This window comes from Camponotus floridanus, unplaced genomic scaffold (assembly GCF_003227725.1).
Source record: "Camponotus floridanus strain SB8 unplaced genomic scaffold, Cflo_v7.5 scaffold28, whole genome shotgun sequence".
Lineage (NCBI taxonomy): Eukaryota > Metazoa > Arthropoda > Insecta > Hymenoptera > Formicidae > Camponotus > Camponotus floridanus.
In genome coordinates this window covers 398043-421837 of record NW_020229414.1, presented here as the reverse complement: position 1 = coordinate 421837, position 23795 = coordinate 398043, and the positions used below count along the sequence as shown (strand labels likewise).

Genomic DNA, 23795 nt, shown 5'->3' with positions numbered 1-23795 from the left:
GATTAGTCAAATTCCAATTTTTAATCTTAAAGATCTATCCAAATAAACTTGCATATAAATGTAAGCGTAAAGAAATAGATTGATTTATTTTTCTTATATATATACTTATAAATCAATAAATTTTCTTATGCATATACTTATGCAAATTTATCTGGATATATTTTAATGAATTAAAATAATATAAAATAATACAAAATGATAATAATAATAATAATAATAATACAATCATATTCTGAATCTTCAATACATTCATCTGATACTTAAAGTTCGTTCATTTTGCTTGCAATTTCTAAATTTTTGCACTTAAAACAAAATAGATATATATTTGGGCATTGGATAGAAAAAAAAGAAAAGAATCTAATGTGAAAAGGTTTGGTGCAAACAAAATAAAAAATATTCTTTCATCTATATTTTTATTTATTGGCCGGTATTCATAGTCCGATCTTATATTTGAGATCGTCGTAAGTTCGAGCTTGAAACGCTACGCAGCTATTTCATTGGTTGAATGAGGTCTTAAGTCAACCTCGAATCAGACTTAAGACAATCTTAAATATAAGATCGGACTATGAATACCGGCCATTGATTGGATCCATGTGGAAATGATTAATTTATGCTAATCGCCATTTTACGTCACTAGCGCTACTGTCTGTATCGGAACTTCGCCCTTCTTGATATTATATTCACAGTGTTGCATATATGTTGATATCTGTGATATCTGTCATTGTATTTAAGGTTAGCTGTCTCATCGCGAAATTCAATATCCTTGCATTTCCGTAAATAAAAACAGCGAGAAAATGACATCCTGTTTCGAAAGCATGCAAGTTCCGACCTGCGTTTGGTTCGAGGGCGGCGAAAAAAGAAACGCGCTTGTTTCTATGCTTGCAGGAACACTGGTAAATCTATATTAAAGTTTATATAGTATATATATACGTCTACAAATTTCATAAATATATATCTTATAAATGAATCATAATATCTCAATAAGAATATTAGTTATTTCTGTCAGATTTAAATTTTTACTTCATCATAAATACTTATTTAGTATATATAAAGATGCTGTGTGTTTTTTTATTTCTTTTCATAATATATAAATTTCACTGAGGTGTTGTTTTAGTTTTTTGTAGGATGGTGGTTTATAATAGACGCGCATGCAAAATATCCAGATGAAATGGCAAATGCGTATCACGTATGTGGAGTGTTTGGTACTCTATCACTTTTTATGTAAGTAATAGATTAATAATATTGTTAATAAAGTCTTTTAAATTGTAATATAATACTATTGGAGAAATAAATTAATATTTTTATTTAGGGTCAACTCAGTGACAAATGCGCAAATAAGAGGAGAAGCTTACAATGGTGGTTGTTTAGGAGCAAGAGGTGCAAGGAGTTGGCTATTTATCGGATTTGTTATGGGATTTGCAGCAGTAATAGCAGCCTGTTGGATTTTATTTGCCAATTTTGTAGCTGCAGGTATTTTCTTTAAAAATTTTATACATGTAGAATAATTATATATATATAAAATAGTCATAAAAGAGATATTATTATATATAGGTGCACCACATCATTGGCCAGGTGTAGGATTATTCTTGCAAAATGTCTTTATTTTCTTGGGCTCGCTCACGTATAAATTTGGTCGATCTGAGGATCAATGGGGTTAATAGAGATGTGCTGTTGAAAATATTTTTATTACTATAAGGATAAATTAAGCACACTATGCAAAATTTGATTGAAAAAATGAAATTAATACCCTATATTGCTTCAAACTTGAAATCCAATTCAACTACAGCGGCATTATACTATTGCTATAAATATTATGTAATAATTTTTATTTATATTGATTGGAATTGAGTGGTTATGTATTACATGTATGTGAGATTTATAATAATCTAAAAAAAGTAAGATTAGATTATAGCAACTTTTATGTGATAGAATTATAGTTATATTCTGCTTTGCAATCATATCAGAAACTTTTTAATTTTTATATTCATTTTTGTACTCTCTCATTTTGTCGTGAATGTATATCTTGTATTTGAAATTTTTACAAATTATAAATATCTGATATTGAAATTAAATAAATGAATTAAACATGTTTTAAAATATAATTATTAAAGATTAGCTCATTGTTTTTTAATCAAAAAAATCAAATAATGAAATCTTTCTCAATTAATCTATTAATATATTTATTTATTATTAATTTTCCAATTTAGATAGATCTATCCCTCAATATCAATTATATTTATTATTCTTGACTGTATAATGAAATTAAAATCATATCAGACTATGTATTAAAAATCGAAAATTGAATATTAAAGTTTATATTGTTTGAATATTAAAGATTAGAATTTGATTAATTAGAACAAAAAGAATTATAATTTTCTTATTTTGTTCAATTTTTAAAGTGTAGTCTGATACGGGTTTTACATATTCACATATTCATGGATAAGTTTCAGGGCTCATTGACAGTAAAGCAGAAAGCCAATCAGAATTCGCGCTGGTAGTCGCAATTTCTACTTTGGTCAAGATGTGAATGCGCCCTAAAAGCGCAGTCGCGGGAGAATTGCCTCTAATTGGTCAACGCGGACCAATGAGAGCCAAGCGCTCTCTTGCCAATCGCAATGTGCCACACCGACACATGGTGCGTCTACAAAATTTCACGGAGAGCGGCCGAGGAATAATTAAGCTTTTGGACTTTTGTTGATTTAGAAAAAAATTACGTTACACGTATGTGTGTTCTAAATGGTATACAGCTGAGAATTGTCTTCGAGTAACGTGTCATCGAAAGCGTGAATACAAGGTAAACGAGCGTCATTAATTTGTACTATTTTGCAATTGACATATTTTACGGCGCCGGTATTCATAACCCAAATTGACAGATCGACACTGTTTTAATACTGTCTTTATACTGTGTATTAATTCAACACGAACACGTATATATTAGATTTGTTTCTTAATTTTTACGATATTTCTCATTCCAAGAAGATATATTTTGAATTTTTTTTCATTTTCAGATGGCATTTTCGCAAAGAAATGTGTCCATGGCGTCGTTAGCTTTACTCATCCTCGCTACTTTCATCGGTATTAGCGAAGAAATTGCTGTTATGAGCATCGACCTTGGTAGTGAATGGATGAAGGTCGCTATTGTTTCGGTATGTAATACAAATAATCGTATTTATATAGTGATTCTGCAACTTTCCTATCGATGATTCTGTATTAAAAATCTATTAATCAAACATGTCTGATTTATTTTCATATGAAAGATTGATTATGTACCTTGATAATACTTTGCTTATTTTACTTTATTTCATAGCCTGGTGTTCCTATGGAAATAGCTTTAAATAAGGAATCAAAGAGGAAAACACCAGCTGTGATTGCATTTAGAGATGGAGAAAGATCTTTTGGCGAGGATGCCCAAGTGGTTGGAGTAAGATTTCCCCAAAATACTTTTTCCTACATTCTAGATCTTTTAGGAAAGCCTATAGACAATCCAATAGTACAACTTTATCAGAAGAGATTTCCTTATTACAATATCATTGCTGATGATGAAAGGAAAACCATAGTATTTAGACTAAATGAAAATACAACATATACTCCAGAAGAGTTACTTGCACAAATACTGCACAAGGGTAAAGAGATGGCGGAAACCTCGGCCCAACAAAAAATAAACGAAGCGGTTATTACTGTGCCAGGATTTTTTAATCAAGCCGAGAGGAGAGCCTTGATTCAAGCAGCAGAACTTGCTGGATTAAAAGTATTACAGCTCATAAACGACTATACAGCAGTTGCTTTGAATTATGGTGTATTTGGCAGAACTGAAATAAATGATTCTGCGCATTACATTTTGTTTTACGACATGGGAGCTAGTAGTACAACCGCGACAGTTGTCAGTTATCAAAACATGAAGACAAAGGAGAGAGGTTTTGTAGAGACAAATCCTTATGTTAATGTGTTGGGTGTGGGATATGATCGTACACTTGGTGGATTAGAAGTGCAAATTAGATTGCAAAATTATTTAGCAAAAGAATTTGATGCATTAAAAAAAACATCAAAATCAGTATTTACAAGCCCGAGAGCAATGGCAAAACTCTTCAAAGAAGCTGGACGCGTCAAAACTGTACTCAGCGCCAATGCAGATCATTTTGCCCAGATAGAAGGTTTAATAGATGATATTGACTTCAGAATGCAAGTTACAAGAGAAAAACTGGAAGAAATATGTGCAGATTTATTTGAACGTATAACAAATCCTGTGAAAATTGCTTTAGAAACTTCAGGTAAATACTCTTTGATAAGTAGAACATATAATTGTAATTCTCTTGTCAAATATTTGTGTAAACTCTAAATATAAAATTGTTTCAGCTTTGACAATGGATGTTATATCACATGTTGTACTGGTAGGAGCAGGCACTCGTATGCCAAAAGTACAAGAGACATTGTCTCAATATGTAAAGACAGAATTGTCAAAAAATATAAATACAGATGAAGCAGCTGCTTTGGGAGCTGCATATAAAGCAGCTGATCTCAGTCAGGGTTTTAAAGTCAAGAAATTTATTACAAAAGATGCTATATTGTTCCCAATTCAAATTATGCTTAATAGAGATATCGGCAATAACAAAGTTAAACAGGTATAAACTGATTTTTTAAATTTCTACATTTGAATAATTATGTGTGTGTATATATATATTTCCAAAATTTATTTTTGTATACAGATGAAAAGGACACTATTTGGCAAAATGAATCCTTTTCCACAAAAGAAGATTATTACATTTAATAAATATACACAAGATTTTGATTTTGATGTGAGTTATTCTGAATTAGATTATTTGCCTCCCACAGAAGTAATGTAAGTATTTGTAGATTTCAAATTTATTTTTAATATTGGGAATAAATTATATTTCAAGTACTGAGAAATATTATGTTTAAAACTACAGTATTTAAATTTTCTTACAGGTCTATTGGAGATCTAAAAATATCCACTATATTATTAAGTGGTGTATCTGAAGCTTTAGAAAAACATGCTAAGGAAGGTGCCGAGAGTAAAAAAATCAAAGCGCTTTTTAATATGGATGAGAGCGGCATATTGAATTTCCTAAATGTGGAATTAGTGTCAGAAAAATCAAGCACTGTTGTTGACAAAGAAGAGGGTACTTTCTCAATACTTGGCTCAACTATTAGTAAATTTTTTGCAGGTTTGTGCTGAAGGCAATGCAAAAAATGATGCTATTAATTTTTGTTGCATGTATGGATCTCAATTTTAATATATTAATGATTATATAGTTCTTTTTTATACTTTATGTATATTAAAGAACTATTATTTTCCAAAAAAATGATTGTATTATTTATATGTGTATTGAAAACAAGATTCCAAGCAATAGAATAACAAAAATATTATCTTACTTTTTATTTTGATATCATTTTTTGCAATTATGGTGATAAGAGATTTGTATGAAAAAGATATATATATATATATATATATATATATATATATATATATATATATATGAAAAGCACAGATAATAATATTGTTAAACAAGTTCAGGTTATATTGTTGTGCTGATAATTAAATGCATTATATATGTGCTTGTAACAATATAATTTCTCAAAAGTTTATGTATAAATTTTAATAGAACAGATTTCGTATTTTATGTACATTTTTTACTTATAAATTGTGTGCATCATATTATTAAATGTTATTTAAGATTAAACTTTTTAAAGATTTGCATTTATATATCAGCAACACAAAAAGTTTTAATCATTAATTATATATCATTAAAATATAGAAAAGAATACATTATAAAAATTTTAGGTGCTTCTCATGAGCAAGAACCATCAGAAAAAACGGAAGAGACACCGAAAGAGGATATAAAACCAGTACATGAAGAACCAGAATCTTCCGAGCCAAAGGAGTCAGAAGAAAAAGAAAAGAAGAAAAATGACACGAAAGTAGATGAAAATAAAGCTTCAAATAAGACTGAGAAGGCAGATCAAGAAAAAAAGTCTACCATTATTCAAATCAAAGAACCTATCAATTCAAACGAGATCAAACTAGGATCACAAATCTTATCTGGCACAAAACTCACGGAATCTCGAGAAAAGTGAGAACAAAAATATATCTAATATATATATATTTACACACACACACACACATATTATATTTATACACATATATATTTTGATGTATGTGTTTACATAATTAATTTTTATTATTTCATTGGAAAGTAATTTAAAGTATTCAATATTTGGCATAATTATATTTATTAAACAATATTAAACAATATTTATATTAATTTGAATAAAAATAATGTTGCTTTTCTTTAGAATACATCGTTTGAACGTGCATGATTCTGAAAAAACGCGTCGAGAAACTGCGTTAAACAATCTCGAGTCATATGTAATCGATGCGCAACAGAAGCTCGATTCCGAAGAGTATTCGGTTGCAGCTACAAATGAGGAGGCCGAACAAATCCGCGAAGCCTGTGCCGAGATCTCCGAATGGTTATATGAAGATGGATTTACCGCAACTGCGGAAGTATACGAGGAGAAGTTAATAAAATTGCAAAAATTAACCAACGACGTCTATGAGAGAGTTTCTGAACACCGAGATCGTCCGGAAGTTTTGAAAGGAATGGTTACATTACTCAACAACAGTAAAACGTTCTTAGAAAATATGCGTAACTTGAGTTCAACAACTGAGATTATTACACCTGTTGAAGTCGAGACACTAGAAAAAGTAATTAACGAGACGCAGGTAACTATATAACTTTGATGATATTTTTATTTTAAATTGATAATGCATTATATTTAATATAACGATTTTTATAATACTAGTATAAGATATATATATATATATATATATATATATATATATATATATCTCTTATACTAGTATTATAAAAATTATATAGTATATATATATATATAATACTAGTATAAGATATATATATGATATATAAGGATATATATATATATATATATATATATATATATATATATATATACACATACATACACACACACACACACACACAAAAAGCGATATTTTTTTTTAGGATTATTACGAAACAATTTTAAAACATTTTGCGGAAACATCATTAAATGAACCAGTAAAATATAAAATTCGTCATATCCTAAGTAAAATGGAGTTACTTGACAGAGAAATTAAATATCTTCTAAATAAAGTGAAGATTTGGAGACCAAAACAGGAAAATGCGGCGAATCAAACGACTGATAAAACAGAAGAAAATGAAGAATCTATGCCTGATACTGAAAATGACAAATTTACCGAAGAACAAACTGCATCAGATAATGAAGTAGTGGAAGAACAACAAGAACCAACGCTGGAAACGATGGATGCTATACAGGATTCATTAGTTGTATCGGAAAGCGAGGAATCTCGATTAAGTGATGAGCGAATTCCAGAAGAAGAAAAGCATCAAGAACTATAAAAAATTTATTTAAAAAGAGTGTGTGATTCTATTTGTTATTGATCGACAATATCTGTCGATTTAGGCAATTTCTGTAGATTACCTTCATCCAATGCATTTAAAATCAAAGTGGAAATTCTTATGCATTGCTATGGTTGGATAAATTATTCTGTGAAAATGTGAATACAAGTTGTTTCCTCCCATTTAATAATATGTATTTATATCAGAATATTCACAATTTCATTCATTAAAGTTTATTGAAAAATATTAATTTTATCAGAGACTGTTCGCGATAATTATGTTATACAAGTGCCAAGCAATAACGCAGATTCAAATATTTAATTTATTGATACAAAATTTATTAGAATTTATTAATTTATTAGGTATAAAAGAAAATAGGTCAGTTCTGTGAAAATTTTATCTCAAATCTCTACAATTCTTAACAAATTTTTGAACTTGCATATGAAATATCTCTCGCTGCAGGTATATCTTTTATATATTATATCATATAGAGTTACATGATATAAGATATACTGCATATTTGTTTGTATAAAAGATGCAGATAAAAAAACTTGCATATATTTCCTAATAATTTTTTTTGTAGTATATATAATTTTACATGTTTTCATACAAGTAATTTTCAGAGAAACTTATTTCTCTTACTCTTTATATGTATTCCATATTAAATTGTATTATTTTTTCATAAGTGAAAATTCACGCGCATAAGTCTCCTTTCTCTTTTTCGTTATTTATGGATATATTGTATAAGAAAATTATTTTAGATATTCTTATGTATATATATATATATATATATATATATATATATATATATGAATGTTTAAAATATTTTTTATACAATATATATATTTAAAAAATTATATTTTTTTTATAAGTATACAAATGTACACATTACAATATATACAGACAAAAACTTATCTAGGAATCATAAAATCGTTTTTTCGACTCTTTTTCTCAATATCTAGAAAAACTCTCTAATAATAAAAATTATGGATATCATTATTCTATTGCTAAATAGACATTCTGATTCAACAAATTCTTATCATTCCAATAAAGACAATTGTAATTTCTAATGTTATTGTAACTTTTATTAATTTGGATAAAAAAATAAAAAATATAACATTATTACATGTAATGTAAAAAACGCCTTGTCAAAACAAAATACACTGTTTTCTATATGCATATATGTATGTGTATACATATATACATATCCTTTTATTCTAAATATATATATGTATAGTATTAATATTATATATAGTTAGTCTTGTATGATATATTTTTAGTAAAGATACAAATTTTGATTACCACTTTTTAAAGATTTTCTTTAACAAATATTTCATTTTTAATTTTATTTATAATCTAAAATTTTTAAAGTGAAATTTAATCACATTTTCTACATTTAAAATGTACGTTTAGTATTTAAAAGAAAAAGAAAAAATTAAGCGCTAACAATAAAATCTCTGTATTCTTTCAATTTTTCTGTTCTTAATCAGCTGTTTATCCTTGGGTTTCTCTGCCATTATTATCCATTACTTTTCTGATTTTGACAAGATTGAGGTTATAGAACCTTCTGTCACTCATTTGGTTTTTTTTACGCGCGTAATGCATTCTCATTATACATGCATATATACATATATATGTGTTGAACCAGAAGATTGAACTATTGAAATGAAAACTAAAAGAAATAATCAAGGAAAAAAGGGTTGTCAGAGTTACTTGGTCCCAGTATTAAGGAGACAGTGGCTCCGACTGTTCTTGTAAAATTAATTATATATTATTAACAAATATGTCAATGCGTCAAACTCTCGGAAAATTATTAAAAAATATTAGACCTGCTATGGTGAGAATATTTGTTATAATTTTAACTTCCTTAACGTTTATTTGGTTGCATTGAAAATATTAATAAATTTTTTGTTTTGATACACAGTATACATCAAGTATGTTATTTGCCTATTGTACTTCTTCTGATAAACCTTCTGATAAATCTACAAATAAGAAGTTACAATTTGAACCACTGGATATGAAAAAGCTAACTTATGAGTATATGATAAAACAATCTATATTGGATACTGTCAATAGTACAACACAGACGTTAACTGTTACATATATGGCAATAACAGAACTGAGTACTGAGTATAGGTAAATAAAAAAATAAAAGATCTGTGAAAATGAGATATTTATGATATGACATTTATCATGGCAATATAGTAAAACATTATTGGACAAATTCGTTTTATTTTTTTATAGAACATTATTGAATAAGCTCATTACACTTCTTGAAGAAACTTTAATGTACAATGTAAATGATGAGCATTGGGATTCGATTGTAGAATTACGAAATGAAATACAAAATAAGAAGGAGAAACTTATGGTAACATATTATTAATTAAAATAGTGATTTTTGCTTAACAAAAATATTTTTAATATATTAAATATTTTCCATATAGCAAAAGCTTTCTAATGATTATATATTTTAAGAGTTTTCAATTAACTTAATCTTGACATATTTTATATAGTCAATAACTTTTGGAATATACATCAATATTGAAACAAGACTTAAAGCAATTATTATTTAAACAAAATTTATTTTTATTATATATATATTTTAATTTTATATCACAGCATATAAATGTTGTGTAGGACACACATTTATATGCTGTGATATAAAATTAATACATAAAACATAAACATATTAAAAATATATTGCCAAACATTATAAATAATTATATATAATGTGAATATTCTTTTTAAATAGAAATTATCTGATTCTATGGAAGATGTGTACAAAATGGCAATAGCTGCCTCACAACTATGTTTTTTGTACGAGATGGAAAATTTGAACAATACACTTTTACAAAGAATAGATGATGCAATGCATAAAGTGAAAATAGAAGCTGACAGCAATAAACAGTTGGAAAGTGCATACTGCCATATACAGGAACAGTGTATCAAAAGCAGTAAGGAAACAACTGAAAAACAATAATGAATTTTTCTAGGGAATGGTTTTCAATTTCTGGAATATATTTAGACTTTATAAAAAATAAAAATTTGTGTCTAACAAATTGTTTGTATTAATGATACATTTTTCTCTCATATTTATTAATATATATACTGTACATAATTAATATCGATCATATTCGATTATCTCAATTCTTGTTATCTATTTTTTACATAAAGATGCAGTTATTGAATTAAAGATATTTGGTATAAAGGTTTCTTATCCTTAAACATTCCCTGTTCAAGATTTGATACCTTCAAAAATAACTAAAATGTGCCTTGCTATTTTATTTGACCCAATTATATATTAAAAAATTATAATAAAGAGAATTTTTTTGGATTAGAAACTTTTTTATATTTTTTAAATGAAATTAATCGAGTAATACAAATATTTGTTATATTTACTGGATTAGTAATTAACAGTGATTGACAATTAACAGCAGCATTTATATTTTTTAATTTCTGCTAACTTATTTATTACAAAAGTAAATTTTTAAAAAAGTAAATCTAACCAATTCATATAACATCTGTGGCAGTATATAATAAATAAGCATATATATAGCATTTCATATATTTACAGACTTGTAAGAATAATGCTGCTTTAAACATCTAAATGTATTGAAACAATGTGTCGACCAGGTACCATTACCAAGCCTAAAACTCTTGCTTCTGTATGTTCTGTAGATAGATATTCAGTGCACGAGCCAAGTATAACATTGGCATCACGATCAGTACACAAGAATGCTCCTCTTAAGACTCTTCCATCAGTCATTTCAATTCGCAAATGTCGGTTTAGCCAACTTCTTAATTTCTGCTTTGCTGGTGACTCCTCAGGAATAATAGCTTGCTGGAATTACATAACATGATAATATTTTGTTTAAGAGTGTAATAAAATTTAAATATTTCTAAGGAAATTTTATTCTATCGATTTTTTAAATAATCTTTTGTTTATATTTGAGAACTTATGAAAAATTACTTCACAAATGCTTGTAGAAAAAATATGTATATTTAAAAAAGCATATATATATATATATATATATATATATATATATATATATATATACATAAATATAATTATCTACTACTACAATAATTTAAAAATGTCGAGAAAATAAAGATAAAGTGACACACACACACACACACACATACATATATATAGACAATATATAAATTTATAGTGAAAATTAATATAATATAACCTGTAAGCACAATAAAAATTGACGAAAATTGGGATTGCTCTCATAAGTAACACTTGCCGTACAGAAGATTTTCAAACAAATGATAAAAAATATCGTAAAAAATTAAAAAGATGAATTAAAAATAAAAGGAATTACCTCTACATTTCCATGGATATGTTCATTATTTACGATATTACTCGAATTATGCATTGTCTCTTTCATACTTGCACTCACTGCACTCTTGTTTATTTTTCTCTGCAAATATGATAAATTTTTTTTTCAAATATATATATATGTATATACATATAAATATATTAGAGAAATTGCATTTTTTTAACACATATATAAAATTAATTTATATTTTTCTCGCGATTATACATATATATGATTTAAATTTATTTTGATTTGTGTTCACTTGACCTATCCATATGAATTTCTGTAGTAACATGGCGTCCATCTCGTCATGTAATTGGCTACCTTCTCTCTGCATTTGCTTTCTCATGAATGTAGCAGAAAATAACGAGTGATTGACATTTAATACTATAAGTCGTATTGTAAACAAGGATTTTTCTTGTATCACCTGTCATTGACAGCTGTATTGACATGTTGACATCTCTACGTCGAGCTTGCGGGCTCCTCGTAAGTGATTATTTGAGGAAACTTTACTTATTTTTTTTATTCATCAATTTATTTTTTTGCTATAACCTCAAATATCTTACATAATGTTTGATTTTTATTAATTTGTGTAAATCAATTCTGTAAAATTAGACAATTCGCTTTTTGTCATAAAAACTTTAGAATTATATCTAATATTTTTACACATGTATGAAAAGTAACAGTTTCTATATATTATCTGTAATAAAGTATACGTATGGTCTCTTATTTAAAATATTTTTTAAATATTTTTATTCCTTTTTTATATTAATTTTGTTATGAGAAATAAAGGCCAAAAATATTTGAAATCTGATAAAACTTTCTTAATTCTTTTTCTTTATTTATTTGACAACTATTACTTGTTCCTTTGCTCAATCACATGATTCGTATTTAAGAATAATTTCATTTTTAACAGGCTCCAAGAAATATTAGGGGATTGCAAACAACAGTAAATCGTACATCAGATCAGCTGTTTATTGTATGTAGTAATAATAAATAATACACATAATAATTAATTTCAATCAGAGTAAACTAATTGTATTCTAATTTTAGCATAGAGATAGTGAACATGACAATCCTAATATACCATTTGAATTCGATGAGGCAAATAAGAAGCGGATCAAAGCTATCCTCGCGATATATCCTGAAGGTCACAAACGTGGTGCCATGATACCTCTATTAGATCTAGCACAGCGGCAACATGGCTGGCTACCTATTTCTGCCATGCATAAAGTTGCAGAGATATTGGAGGTGCCGCGTATGAGAGTATATGAGGTAGCCACATTCTATACAATGTTTAATCGCAAGCCCATGGGGAAGTATCATGTACAGATCTGTACCTGTACACCATGTTGGTTGAGAGACTCTGATGCGATAGTCAAGGCTGTTACAGCAGCTACGAATTGTGAAATCGGCGGCACCTCCGCGGACAAACTATTCACGATTTCGGAAGTGGAATGTCTCGGTGCTTGCGCGAATGCTCCGATGTTTCAAGTAAACGATGATTATTATGTATGTATAATTATCTTCTTAGATATAAACGCGATAAATTTAACAGTAATGAAAGACTGTATCCGTTTTCGTTTTTTTAATAGGAGGATTTGACTCCAGAGACTGCAACAGCTGTAATAAATGCTTTTAAAAAAGGCGAAAGACCTCCACCAGGACCACAGAATGCTCCGAGATTTGCGGCTGATCCTGCAGGTGGACTTACATCATTAACATCTCCACCACCAGGTCCTGGATTTGGAGTTAGATCCGACTTGTAAAATATTTGTTTTTAGTAAAATTACAGTACATATATCTATATATATTAACGAATGTTAAACAAAGTTATATAGGTATCAATAAATATATAATAAATATGTATTATATATATTTTGATATAAATCATATCTATACATTTTTTTGTTATAAATGAAATTTTTTTATCTAAATTTGCCACAATTATTTTTCTCATATATAAATTAATATAGATAAATATTATATCTCTATTACCATTGTAAAAAAATTATATCTATTCTCTATTATATCTCTATTACTATTATAAAAAATAGGTTTGGATCTTAAAGGCAAAAAGCGAATATAAGCTGTATCTGTTGCACGAGACTTTATGTATCATTTATTGTTAGGTTATCGAGAATTTGGTCAAAAAAATTATAATATCAATTGAAATTCAAAGAATTTCATTGAAATATATATTATTGCATATAAATACATATATTTAGATAATATATTTAGATTTATAGGATTTTATCCAGTGTAATGTCGAGAGAGGTTATAAAACTTGCCGATAATTACGTGCCAACAATAGCATGAGAATACTAAAAATACTAAAAATACTTAAAATTATTAACGTTGATTTGAATGTGATGTAAAGTTACAAAAGTACGAAATGATGGATGAACCTGTCGCAACAACGGAAAAGTCGAAAAAAATAGAAGCTATAAATAAAGAAACTATTCATCACATTTGCTCCGGTCAGGTAAGGTTAAGTTTATAAATACAAGTTTGTAGCATAAAGGTTGATTTGTTAATAAAAATCATAAATATTTCATTAGGTAGTATTTGATCTCGCAATCGCTGTCAAAGAGTTAGTAGAGAATAGTTTGGATAGCAATGCCACGGTGATTGATGTTAAACTTATTGACTATGGTAAAACCTGCATTAGTGTTAGTGATAATGGTAGTGGTGTTTTAGAACAGGATTTTGAAGGTTTAGGTAAGTCTGTAAATTAAAATAATAATAATAAATTACTTGGAATCTTTCATATTATCAAAAAATATAAAGTACTTTGTAGAACTTGTCTTTTACTTGATTGAACACATTAATCTTTCTAGAGAAAAATAATAATAATTCTTCTCGTTACCTTCCTTTTCTTTTCTCAGGCTTGAAGCATCATACATCAAAGCTACGGGAATTCACAGACTTAACTGAAGTAAATACATTTGGCTTTCGTGGCGAAGCATTGAGTTCATTATGTGCATTGTCCGAATTGAGTATTGTCACTAGGCATTCAACTAGCAAACATGGCTTCAAATTAGAATTTGATCAAAATGGTATGCTTACGAAAAAGGAACCATGTGCTAGAGAAAAGGGAACCACAGTGCATATAAAGAATATATTCAAAAATCTACCCGTGAGAGCAAAGGAGTTTCAGAAAAATCTGAAGAAGGAGTATACACGTGCAATTCAAGTTTTGTATAGTTATTGTTTAGTTTCCACCAACATTAAGATTGCATGTTCCAATTTGATAGCGAGCAAATCGCCTCACCTTATAGTAACTACAAGAAATACAGACAGTGTATTGGATAATATAAATTCAGTGTTTGGAAAAAAGTCTTTAGATGGAATAATTAAACTTGAATTACAATCTCCAGATGAAACAACATTGCAAGAATATAATTTGTCTAATGATGTTACAATAGATTTTGATTGGGAATGTTATGTGAGCACTTGTGATCACGCGATTGGACGTTCATCGCCCGATCGACAATTTTTTTACGTGAATGGTCGACCGTGCGATCTCACGAAAGTCAGCAAACTGGTGAACAATGTATACCATAAATACAATAATAAGCAGTATCCATTTGTTTTTTTAAATGTCAAATTAAATCGACAATGTGCCGACGTTAATGTTACTCCTGATAAAAGGACAATATTTTTCACGCAAGAACGTCTCATATTAGCAACATTAAAATTTAGTTTAACGGCGAAATGGGATAAACTGCAAGGAAATTTTACAGCCAAGCCTTTAACAGAGTTAAAGTTTGGTTTTAAGAGGACAATTTCATCTAATTATGTTCATCCGCCAGCAAAGAGATTGCAAATATCACCTTCAATATCTCACATGGCAAAAAATGATGATATTCAGACTAATATTAAATCAATGAAAAAACCTATAGATGTAGAAATGACAATAAGCTTTACAATAATTAAAGAAAAATTAAAAGAAAAAAAAATCATTGTTAGAGCACCTGTCAATATAGAAAAAAGAATAAAATATAGAATACAAATGGAGGCTAATCAAGATGAAGCTGAAAAAGAATTGCAAAGAGAACTGACAAAAGATTCATTTGGCAAAGTAATATATATATAAATTTACTATATAATATTAATATTTAGAAAAAAACATTATACATTTGTTTTAAATTTAAAAATTTTTTCTAGATGGAGGTAATAGGTCAGTTTAATCTCGGTTTTATAATAACTCGTTTGGAGAACGATTTATTTATTATCGATCAACATGCTACTGACGAAAAATTTCGTTTCGAGAAACTCAGTAATGAAACAAAGCTAAAAACCCAAAAGCTTATCGTGCCAAAGCCAATGAATTTTTCTGCATTAAGTGAAACAATACTTATAGAGCATCAAAAAATGTTCGAAGATAATGGATTTACCTTCAATATCAACGAGCAAGGTACATACGTATTTAATTCTTGTATACATGAATTTATAACTAATTCGATTTATTCTATGAAAAAATTAATGAAATGTCATGTTGATAAAATATTATTGTAATTTTATTTAAATGTTGCTGTAATAACTGTTTAGCTGAACTTGGCAAGAAGATAGAATTAATAGGAATGCCTGTTAGTGGTCATTGGCAATTTGGTCAAGAGGATATAGAGGAATTAGTATTTCTCATCAGAGAAGCGGGTAACGAAATTAAGGAGAAGCATATATTTCGTCCTAGTCGTGTTAGACAAATGCTAGCATCTAGGGCGTGTCGCAGTGCAGTAATGATTGGCACAGCTCTAAACACCAATGAGATGCACAAGCTGATAATGCAAATGGCACAAATGCAGAATCCATGGAATTGCCCCCATGGTAGGCCTACCATAAGGCATATATTGTCGTTATTATTAATAAATAAATGAATAATCTGTAATGTCTTCATAAATATATTTTACGAAAACAACATTTAAATACACAAACGAGTAATTCTGCGTCTTTTATTCAAATCTGTATATAAAATTTTGATTATTACAATTAAAAAATTAGATAAAATATATCTATTTTAAGAACAAAATTGAAAGAAAAAAAAAAAGGAAATTTGTTATAGATATATTTTACATAATATATTGCCAGAATTTTTTATATAAATATTTTATTATTTATTTATTTAAATCTTTTATTGTAAAAAGATATTCATTATTAAATGCTAATTGTACGGAATATATTAAAACCTGAATGCGCAGTTGATATCATAGTTCCTGGACATTGCGAATGCCAATGTAATTCTTTGACATCTGACTGACCTTGATGTATAAATAACAATTGCGGCGGCAACTTGGCCAGCTCACTGTTCTGTGATTCCTCTGTACGATCTACTTCCACTGACAAATCCCATTGAGCGATTACATCGTCGGCTCCGCCGGAAGCGAACACCGTGGTTTCTGTTGGATGCCACTCCACAGTGGTAACTGGAGCGGTATGTTGCTTGAAAGTAGCAACTGGACTTGTGCCATTAGCTCCGAATTGTCGTAAATCCCATACACAAAGCAACCCGTCATCTCCACCTGATATTATAAACTGACTCTCTTTCGGATTCCACGAAATAACATTGATATCTGCTGTGTGAGTGCCGGACGCTGTTAACATGCATGCATTCTGTGGACTCGCTCGAGTGTCCCAAATTTTTATGCTGTTATGAAAAACAAAATAATCTTTATAGAATAATTTGCAATATATAAGATATATCTTTCAGAAGTATATTTTTTATAAGAGGAATATCAAACCTTTTATCTACTGAACATGATGCTAGAACATTTTTTTCATTTGGCGACCATTGTAAATCTTCCACACTATGTGGGGCATGCGAATTGTATGGTCTTTGGTCTACATGCCAAGATGTACCACTACTGTCAATTCGCCATATGTGAATGTTACCTTTGCAATCACCAGACGCTAAAGTGCCCGGTTCTGTACAGCACCAATCGAGGCCGAATCCTTCAGAGAGATGGCCTTTGAATGTGTATAATGGCTTAATATCTCCACTTGCTTTGTCACACTTATTGCGATATGCAGTTAATAAGCTGGGATTTTCAACTGCACTTAACTGTTCTTGCAAGTTCCAAATATTTACACGCCCCAGTTCACTCCAACTAGCAGCTAGTATTGTTTCACCAAGTTTTGTACATCTATCAATATATTACAAATTATGAAAATGTCTCTAAGTAAATATTTTTGCTAAAAATTACTTTTTATCTGAAATACCTCACTCTGTTAACACATCCCTGGTGTTTTATAGGTGCAACATTCATAATTGGCTTATATTCATCATTCTCATCTTCCGAGTCGCTTGACTCACTTTCTGAATCTTCAGAGTGTTGTCTAGTGCCATATAAATTGGACATTTTCATGACAAGGAGATTATTGATGTGTGTCTTGGCAGCTTGTGTCCCAGCAACTATGTACATGGTCAAAGGATAGCTCTCCCTGCAGTTACCTAAATCATCTGGTATTATGTCGAAACTGAGACATGGTGCACCAGACTGCGCGTGATGCAATAATCTGTATGCCGATTTATCAACAGCAAGTTCCTCTCCTTCTTCCAAAGCCTGTCCTGGAAGGTACACCTTCGATTCAGTTTCCTTTTGATTCTCGTCTCCGTCTTGCATGGATTCATCATCGCTGTTCTCGCTGCTCTCGTCTTCATTTGCGACACCTTCCATTGGTTCTTCCATTTCCTCGAGCATATTTTCAGGATAAACAGGCATCTCGGATAGATACAACGTTAACTAAAGGATAAATTTTATGATTTTTAATTTTTTAATTCCTTAATAATACTTGGAATAATTTGTATATTCTGTTAAAAATGCTGATGTGTTTACATGTAATATATTCCTAACCTAACATGTAATATTTCCTAACCTAACAGAGTGTGTAAATTATAAAGTATAAATTATATGGCTATATTAACTAAATATATTTTCGAAATTAAATGTACTCATCAAAAAATATCACGATCAATCTTTTATCGATATTTTTTCTTTTTTAGATAAAGAAATTAAATGAAAAATCGTATTATTTACCAATTAAAGAGAAATCACATCAATCGCACACGTGTGAAAATTTACTTATTCGCGCCAGAGAGAAGACTGAGAGATGTCATGACCTGCTTTTAGGTGAGATGATCCCTGAAAGCGATACTCCCTCTATGGACATTGAAAACATGGACATGAACTACAAAGCCAAAGTCCACGGCCGGTATTCATAGTCCGATCTTATATTTAAGATCGTCTTAAGTCTGCTTGGAGGTTGACTTAAGACCTCATTCAACCAATCAAATAGCTGCGTAGCATTTCAAGCTCGAACTTAAGACGATCTCAAATATAAGATCGGACTATGAATACCGGCCCACGAATGTTCTCTAACATACGTGTCTCTCTTATAATATAAATAATATAAATAAAAATATAAATAATTTAATTAATAATAATTTATTATATAAAGATATTAATATGTTCTCTCTTTTCACGCTATTATTTAATCATTTATGTGTCTTCTTTTTATTTAGTCTACAATAGGCAATTTAAGCCTCGAACCTTAAGAGATTGACCAATCACAGTCAAGTATGAAGAGAATACTCGACTGTGATTGGTCAATTTCTTAAGGCTTAGGGTTTAAATTACCTATTAGATCGGGATTAAAAGTGAGCCATGACATTTCTCAGTCTTCTCTCTGTTCGCGCATGCTCATTATCGCATTTTCTAGAGTGCATTCGAAAATCCTACTTATGAGATAGAGTTATTCTACTTTATATGCTGCGAAGTATTTCTGAACAAATTCTAACACGGCACTTCTTTCAATTCTGTAGCAGTTATACTAGATATATTTGAAAAAAAAAAAATAACAAAATATAAAAATAAAATTAAAAAATCCAAGGATTGTTATCCCTCTCTCTTACACCAATTTAAGATAAAAATTATATTGTATTAATAGAAAAGAAAGAAAGTCCATATTTCGCAATTTTTAATCTAGAAAAAGAAAAGAAACAAAAAAACTTTCTAATATAAATTTAATGTTCCGTTACATTATGCATAAAATAAAATTACATTATATATATAATTCGATATATAATTCGAATAAAATTTTGATGTTTATCAAAGACTATAAAGTGATAGTTTTATGCATTTTCTTTATATACTTTGCAGAAATCATTACAAAATTTATTCAAGAAGTTAATATACAAAGTACATAATTTATTATTTGTATGCTAACAAGTATGTAACTTTTCCTGTCTCTTGAGAAAATGTAGAAAAAGTTACCAAGGTATTCGCACAACTGTGTCCATCCAGGATATGCGATGCATGGAAAAGGATCACATGTATGACATTCTACATATATATTAGGCACAAACACTAAATATAATGAAACCATTGACTTAATTATTTTTCTCGCACATTCGATAAAAAATCACATCAGAAATGAGAACCTGGCTACGAAAAAAAAAAAAGTAATAAAACGATTTATCATCAACGACCTATATGTAAGTAAACATAATATAATGATAATAATTAACCTAAGAATATCATAATAATAAAGATAAATGTAGGTAATATAAATTTATATGTATAAAACACAGCAGAGAGTCAGTTGTTACCATAAAATTCCCTTAATGGGAGAAAGGAGGAGTAACAGTGAGACTTCATGGCGATCGAATTTTCGATAGAAACGGATGATTCACGACGATATTAGCTGTGTTCACTTAAACGTGAATTGTTACTAGAATTATTCATTAGCTCGATAGATGTCATCGTGGAGTGCGAATGGTTGGACAGTTGAGAGGTGGGATTATGTCGAGGATTAGTATTGTAGAGGCTGTGCAAGTAAGAGCGCTGGACGGGCTTGTGCTGGCTGAGTTGCAGCAGGGCCTCTGGGATGGTGAACCACTTTCTCTTCCGACCGATAGCGCGCGAGTCTTCCCATTCCGGTAATTCCTCGGTCACTTGCATAACCCATACTTCCGTTCTATGTTTGTGTTCTGTGTTCTATAAAGGGAGATTAATGTGTTTCAATCGATAGGTCGAATATGATACATGAATAGGATTATGATACATGATCGATGAATAGAACGCAGCGCGTATAACGAGAAAAAAAAAACATCACATTAATAGAGCATAACGTAATATCTGTTTGTATGGCATACATCACGGGTTATAACCTCAAATGTGCCGAGGCAACGGCCTAATTGTCCTAGAACGCCAGCCTCTTCTCGGACTTCACGAAGAGCCGTAACCGATGGTTCCTCCTCAGGCTCGACCCCGCCGCCTGGTACTATCCAACTGTCGGGTCTTCGACTAGATGTAACTAATAGTACCTGCAATTCACAAGAATGAATAAGATACGAGTAAATACGCGAGACAATCCGCGCTCGTCGGTCTCGATGACAGATCCAGCTCGATCAGCTGATCGAGGGGACTTTTCACGGGGCTCTTCTTGCGAGAAAAAACAATTATGTTCTTGAGAATACGAGGGACGTACAAGCGAACGATACACGTGCCGGCAAAAATATCGGGAGCTGCCATCTGCTGGCTGGCTTACCTCGTCCTCGAGATCATTTTTGACGCAGATACAGGCAGCTCTACGTCTGTAGCCCTCGGAATCGTAGATGCGGATCGAATTCGCCTTCTCCTTCACCATGTTGTTGTACCGTGGACACCCTCTTTTCAGATCTCTCCGTAAATTCATAAATAATCGTCAAACGGCCCTACGGGCCATCCTGTGCATCCGCGTCGTCCTGATGTCGTTTTTAGCCGACATATTATCGACATTGAGTCCACTTTGCCGTACGTATAACGCGTGAATTCACGTCAACGGTGGACTGCTGTTGTTGCCGCAATTGACCGTGTCACTCGAGACCACTGGGCGCACGTCTCCTCGCTCGCGACGACGAAACGTGTCTGCCGAGCTATGGTCGCCCGCGCGTAACCCACAATTGGAAATCCGATCCCTGATCCTCGCCGGACAATCCTCGGTATAACCTCCAAAATCTTCCGAAGCCACCACCGACCAACCACCAGCCAGCCCTCACCACTAACGCCGCGTCGCAGCCAATTCAATCCCTATGCGTTCCTTGCGAGTCTTGCACATAGGACGCGATAAGAAGCGAAGTCGCCGGTACTACTTACGTGTTTCTACTCACGAAAAAGTGGGAGATGCACAAACAAGAATCAGACATATTTATCAAAAAAAAAATAAGAGATATAAGATTAAAAAGTATAAACCCCCCACAGATTGTATATACGCAGTGTTAAACATTAGTCAAATTATTCTGGATTTTCTTTTAGCCAACAATCATGATGTACGAATGTCTAGACTTGAAAAGTGCTTAGTTTCAAATGTGAGGACACGTAAGATATATATCATTGTAGATCGAATTGGCAACGTAAAGAAAGGAACTAAGCATCGAAAAAAAATGCAGTTAAAGAGGATAGATTTAAGTAATGCGATGTATCGTTCCGAATATGATAAACTGCAAATTTAAATTCTGATCAAAATCATTTAATACGGAATTTTCTTCAATTCCGAATTTGTAATTGCGTAAAGGATTCAGTATATGATGTTAAAAAATAAATATTACGATATATACAATATTAATCAATAAAGAAATTTTTTAAAATCGACATATATTTATCCTATTAAAATTATTAGATAGATCCTTTTTAGTCAATTATATAAAGTTGTTAAGTAATAATTATTTTTAATACAAATTCTCCAAAGATTAATTCTCCATCACATTCGTGTTGATATCGATTTAATGTGAAAATAACTAATTTGAAAAAGTAGTACAAGCTAAAAGTTTTGAATGTTTTTTAATCAACTTGTGTATATATTTATCTTATTAAAATTATTATTCGAGAAAATTTTTTAACTTTTTTAATAAATTATATAAATCAATAATTAGTAACTATATTATTTTCAAATCTTCTAAAGATTAATGGATTCTCTATCACGTTCGTGCTGATACCGGTTTAATGTCAAAAATGATTGATTGATTTGAAACAATAGTAGAAGCTATAAGTTTCAAGTTAAAATCGTATTCATAAATTATGTTACCTTAGATGCACTAATAATGGATATAGGTCCTTTCATGCTGTTAACATATGTCACATATGTAAAGACGGAGAAAAAGTCAGATTAAGTAAATTCCGGAAATTTCCGTCGATAAGGAAAGGCTACTAGATAAAAAACATTCAACACAATGATTCACCTAAATATATGAGATATGTAATGTCTTATACATATGTACACAATGTGTAGTAAGAATTTTTAGTCAAATTAGGATAAAAATTCTAAGTAAAATCCTTGATTCCGTGTTAGTAGTAACTTAAAATTATCAGTTTCTCGTGAATTCATTTTCGATTTATATATATATTTGCAAATAAATGTTCAAGTTTTATTCTTTTATAAATTATAAATAAATTTTACTCTAGACAATTTTTTAAAAAATATAAAAAAATTCATGTTTGATCCAATTTTGAAGACAAGGATAAATCAACGTCAGTCTAGCCAAAAATTAACTATATATACTGTATGGAGCACATGTACGGATTTTTCGTCTCGTGTATATTACAATTGTCCAAAATATTTACCCGTAATTTGTCGCGATAGGCACGATTCATATCGTGCTGCTGCTCGCACATAAAAAAGCAGCCCCTAAAATTATATTGTAAATCGAACATAGCTTATAAACTATATATTTAAGTCAATAGTGTCATACATACAAATGTTTCATTACAACCTGTGTATCCACAGTTACAATCCTGCGAGTTTAGGCTTCCTCCGCCTTTCGTGATTTCTTTATCCTATGGAGCTAAGCTACGCACTTTTGGGCTCTCGCAATTTATTTCGTAGTGATGTGATCAGATCGTTATTGTTATAAAGCCCTTTTAAGTAGAGGGGAATTCCGTACTGTACATTTATCTTAAAATATTGAAGAATATAATTCGTATAATTATACTGAACTGACTTCAAGAAATCTCAAGAATCAAATGTTTTCTTTCTTCACAGATTCTTCGACTGA

General features: G+C 30.1%; 8 protein-coding genes across 11 annotated transcripts; 5 read left to right on the top strand and 3 right to left on the bottom strand.

Moving 5' to 3' along the window:
* The first annotated feature begins 681 nt into the window (after positions 1-681).
* On the top strand, positions 682-1787 carry LOC105249129 (transmembrane protein 50A). The gene is made up of 4 exons (XM_011254376.3): positions 682-893; positions 1115-1221; positions 1310-1470; positions 1552-1787. The coding sequence occupies exons 1-4, from the start codon at positions 795-797 to the stop codon at positions 1656-1658; spliced, it is 474 nt and encodes a 157-aa protein (XP_011252678.1). The 5' UTR covers positions 682-794; the 3' UTR covers positions 1659-1787.
* An 820-nt stretch (positions 1788-2607) lies between these two features.
* On the top strand, positions 2608-8006 carry LOC105249130 (hypoxia up-regulated protein 1). Of its 2 annotated transcripts, none has more exons than XM_011254378.3 (9): positions 2608-2794; positions 3009-3146; positions 3308-4268; positions 4354-4619; positions 4704-4837; positions 4945-5138; positions 5801-6089; positions 6313-6742; positions 7044-8006. In XM_011254378.3, the coding sequence occupies exons 2-9, from the start codon at positions 3009-3011 to the stop codon at positions 7437-7439; spliced, it is 2808 nt and encodes a 935-aa protein (XP_011252680.1). In that variant the 5' UTR covers positions 2608-2794; the 3' UTR covers positions 7440-8006. The 2 variants fall into 2 exon arrangements, with proteins under 2 accessions (XP_011252680.1, XP_011252679.1); XM_011254377.3 differs by having other exon boundaries at positions 4945-5183.
* An 872-nt stretch (positions 8007-8878) lies between these two features.
* On the top strand, positions 8879-10781 carry LOC105249131. The gene is made up of 4 exons (XM_011254379.3): positions 8879-9276; positions 9364-9575; positions 9684-9807; positions 10192-10781. Exons 1-4 carry the CDS (start codon positions 9223-9225, stop codon positions 10417-10419), a joined length of 618 nt encoding a protein of 205 aa, XP_011252681.1. The 5' UTR covers positions 8879-9222; the 3' UTR covers positions 10420-10781.
* A 209-nt stretch (positions 10782-10990) lies between these two features.
* On the bottom strand, positions 10991-12264 carry LOC105249133 (N-alpha-acetyltransferase 38, NatC auxiliary subunit). Of its 2 annotated transcripts, none has more exons than XM_011254382.3 (3): positions 12192-12264; positions 11768-11866; positions 10991-11280 (listed from the first exon to the last, which is right to left on the bottom strand). In XM_011254382.3, the coding sequence occupies exons 2-3, from the start codon at positions 11831-11833 to the stop codon at positions 11035-11037; spliced, it is 312 nt and encodes a 103-aa protein (XP_011252684.1). In that variant the 5' UTR covers positions 11834-11866; positions 12192-12264; the 3' UTR covers positions 10991-11034. The 2 variants fall into 2 exon arrangements, with proteins under 2 accessions (XP_011252684.1, XP_011252683.1); XM_011254381.3 differs by lacking the exon at positions 12192-12264 and adding an exon at positions 12032-12187.
* On the top strand, positions 12067-13575 carry LOC105249132 (NADH dehydrogenase [ubiquinone] flavoprotein 2, mitochondrial). The gene is made up of 4 exons (XM_011254380.3): positions 12067-12250; positions 12681-12743; positions 12818-13276; positions 13360-13575. Exons 1-4 carry the CDS (start codon positions 12215-12217, stop codon positions 13531-13533), a joined length of 732 nt encoding a protein of 243 aa, XP_011252682.1. The 5' UTR covers positions 12067-12214; the 3' UTR covers positions 13534-13575.
* Positions 13576-13993: 418 nt separating this feature from the next.
* On the top strand, positions 13994-16708 carry LOC105249134 (mismatch repair endonuclease PMS2). Its single transcript, XM_011254383.2, has 5 exons — positions 13994-14249; positions 14326-14485; positions 14653-15848; positions 15935-16184; positions 16319-16708. The coding sequence occupies exons 1-5, from the start codon at positions 14160-14162 to the stop codon at positions 16642-16644; spliced, it is 2022 nt and encodes a 673-aa protein (XP_011252685.1). The 5' UTR covers positions 13994-14159; the 3' UTR covers positions 16645-16708.
* Positions 16709-16855: 147 nt separating this feature from the next.
* On the bottom strand, positions 16856-18868 carry LOC105249135 (glutamate-rich WD repeat-containing protein 1). The gene is made up of 4 exons (XM_011254385.2): positions 18802-18868; positions 17984-18507; positions 17506-17907; positions 16856-17411 (listed from the first exon to the last, which is right to left on the bottom strand). The coding sequence occupies exons 2-4, from the start codon at positions 18484-18486 to the stop codon at positions 16922-16924; spliced, it is 1395 nt and encodes a 464-aa protein (XP_011252687.1). The 5' UTR covers positions 18487-18507; positions 18802-18868; the 3' UTR covers positions 16856-16921.
* Positions 18869-19917: 1049 nt separating this feature from the next.
* LOC105249136 (diphosphoinositol polyphosphate phosphohydrolase 1) lies at positions 19918-22905 on the bottom strand. Of its 2 annotated transcripts, XM_011254386.3 has the most exons (4): positions 22829-22905; positions 21314-21906; positions 20919-21089; positions 19918-20760 (listed from the first exon to the last, which is right to left on the bottom strand). In XM_011254386.3, exons 2-4 carry the CDS (start codon positions 21458-21460, stop codon positions 20464-20466), a joined length of 615 nt encoding a protein of 204 aa, XP_011252688.1. In that variant the 5' UTR covers positions 21461-21906; positions 22829-22905; the 3' UTR covers positions 19918-20463. The 2 variants fall into 2 exon arrangements, with proteins under 2 accessions (XP_011252688.1, XP_011252689.1); XM_011254387.3 differs by lacking the exon at positions 22829-22905 and having other exon boundaries at positions 19922-20760; positions 20934-21089; positions 21314-21815.
* Positions 22906-23795: the final 890 nt, after the last annotated feature.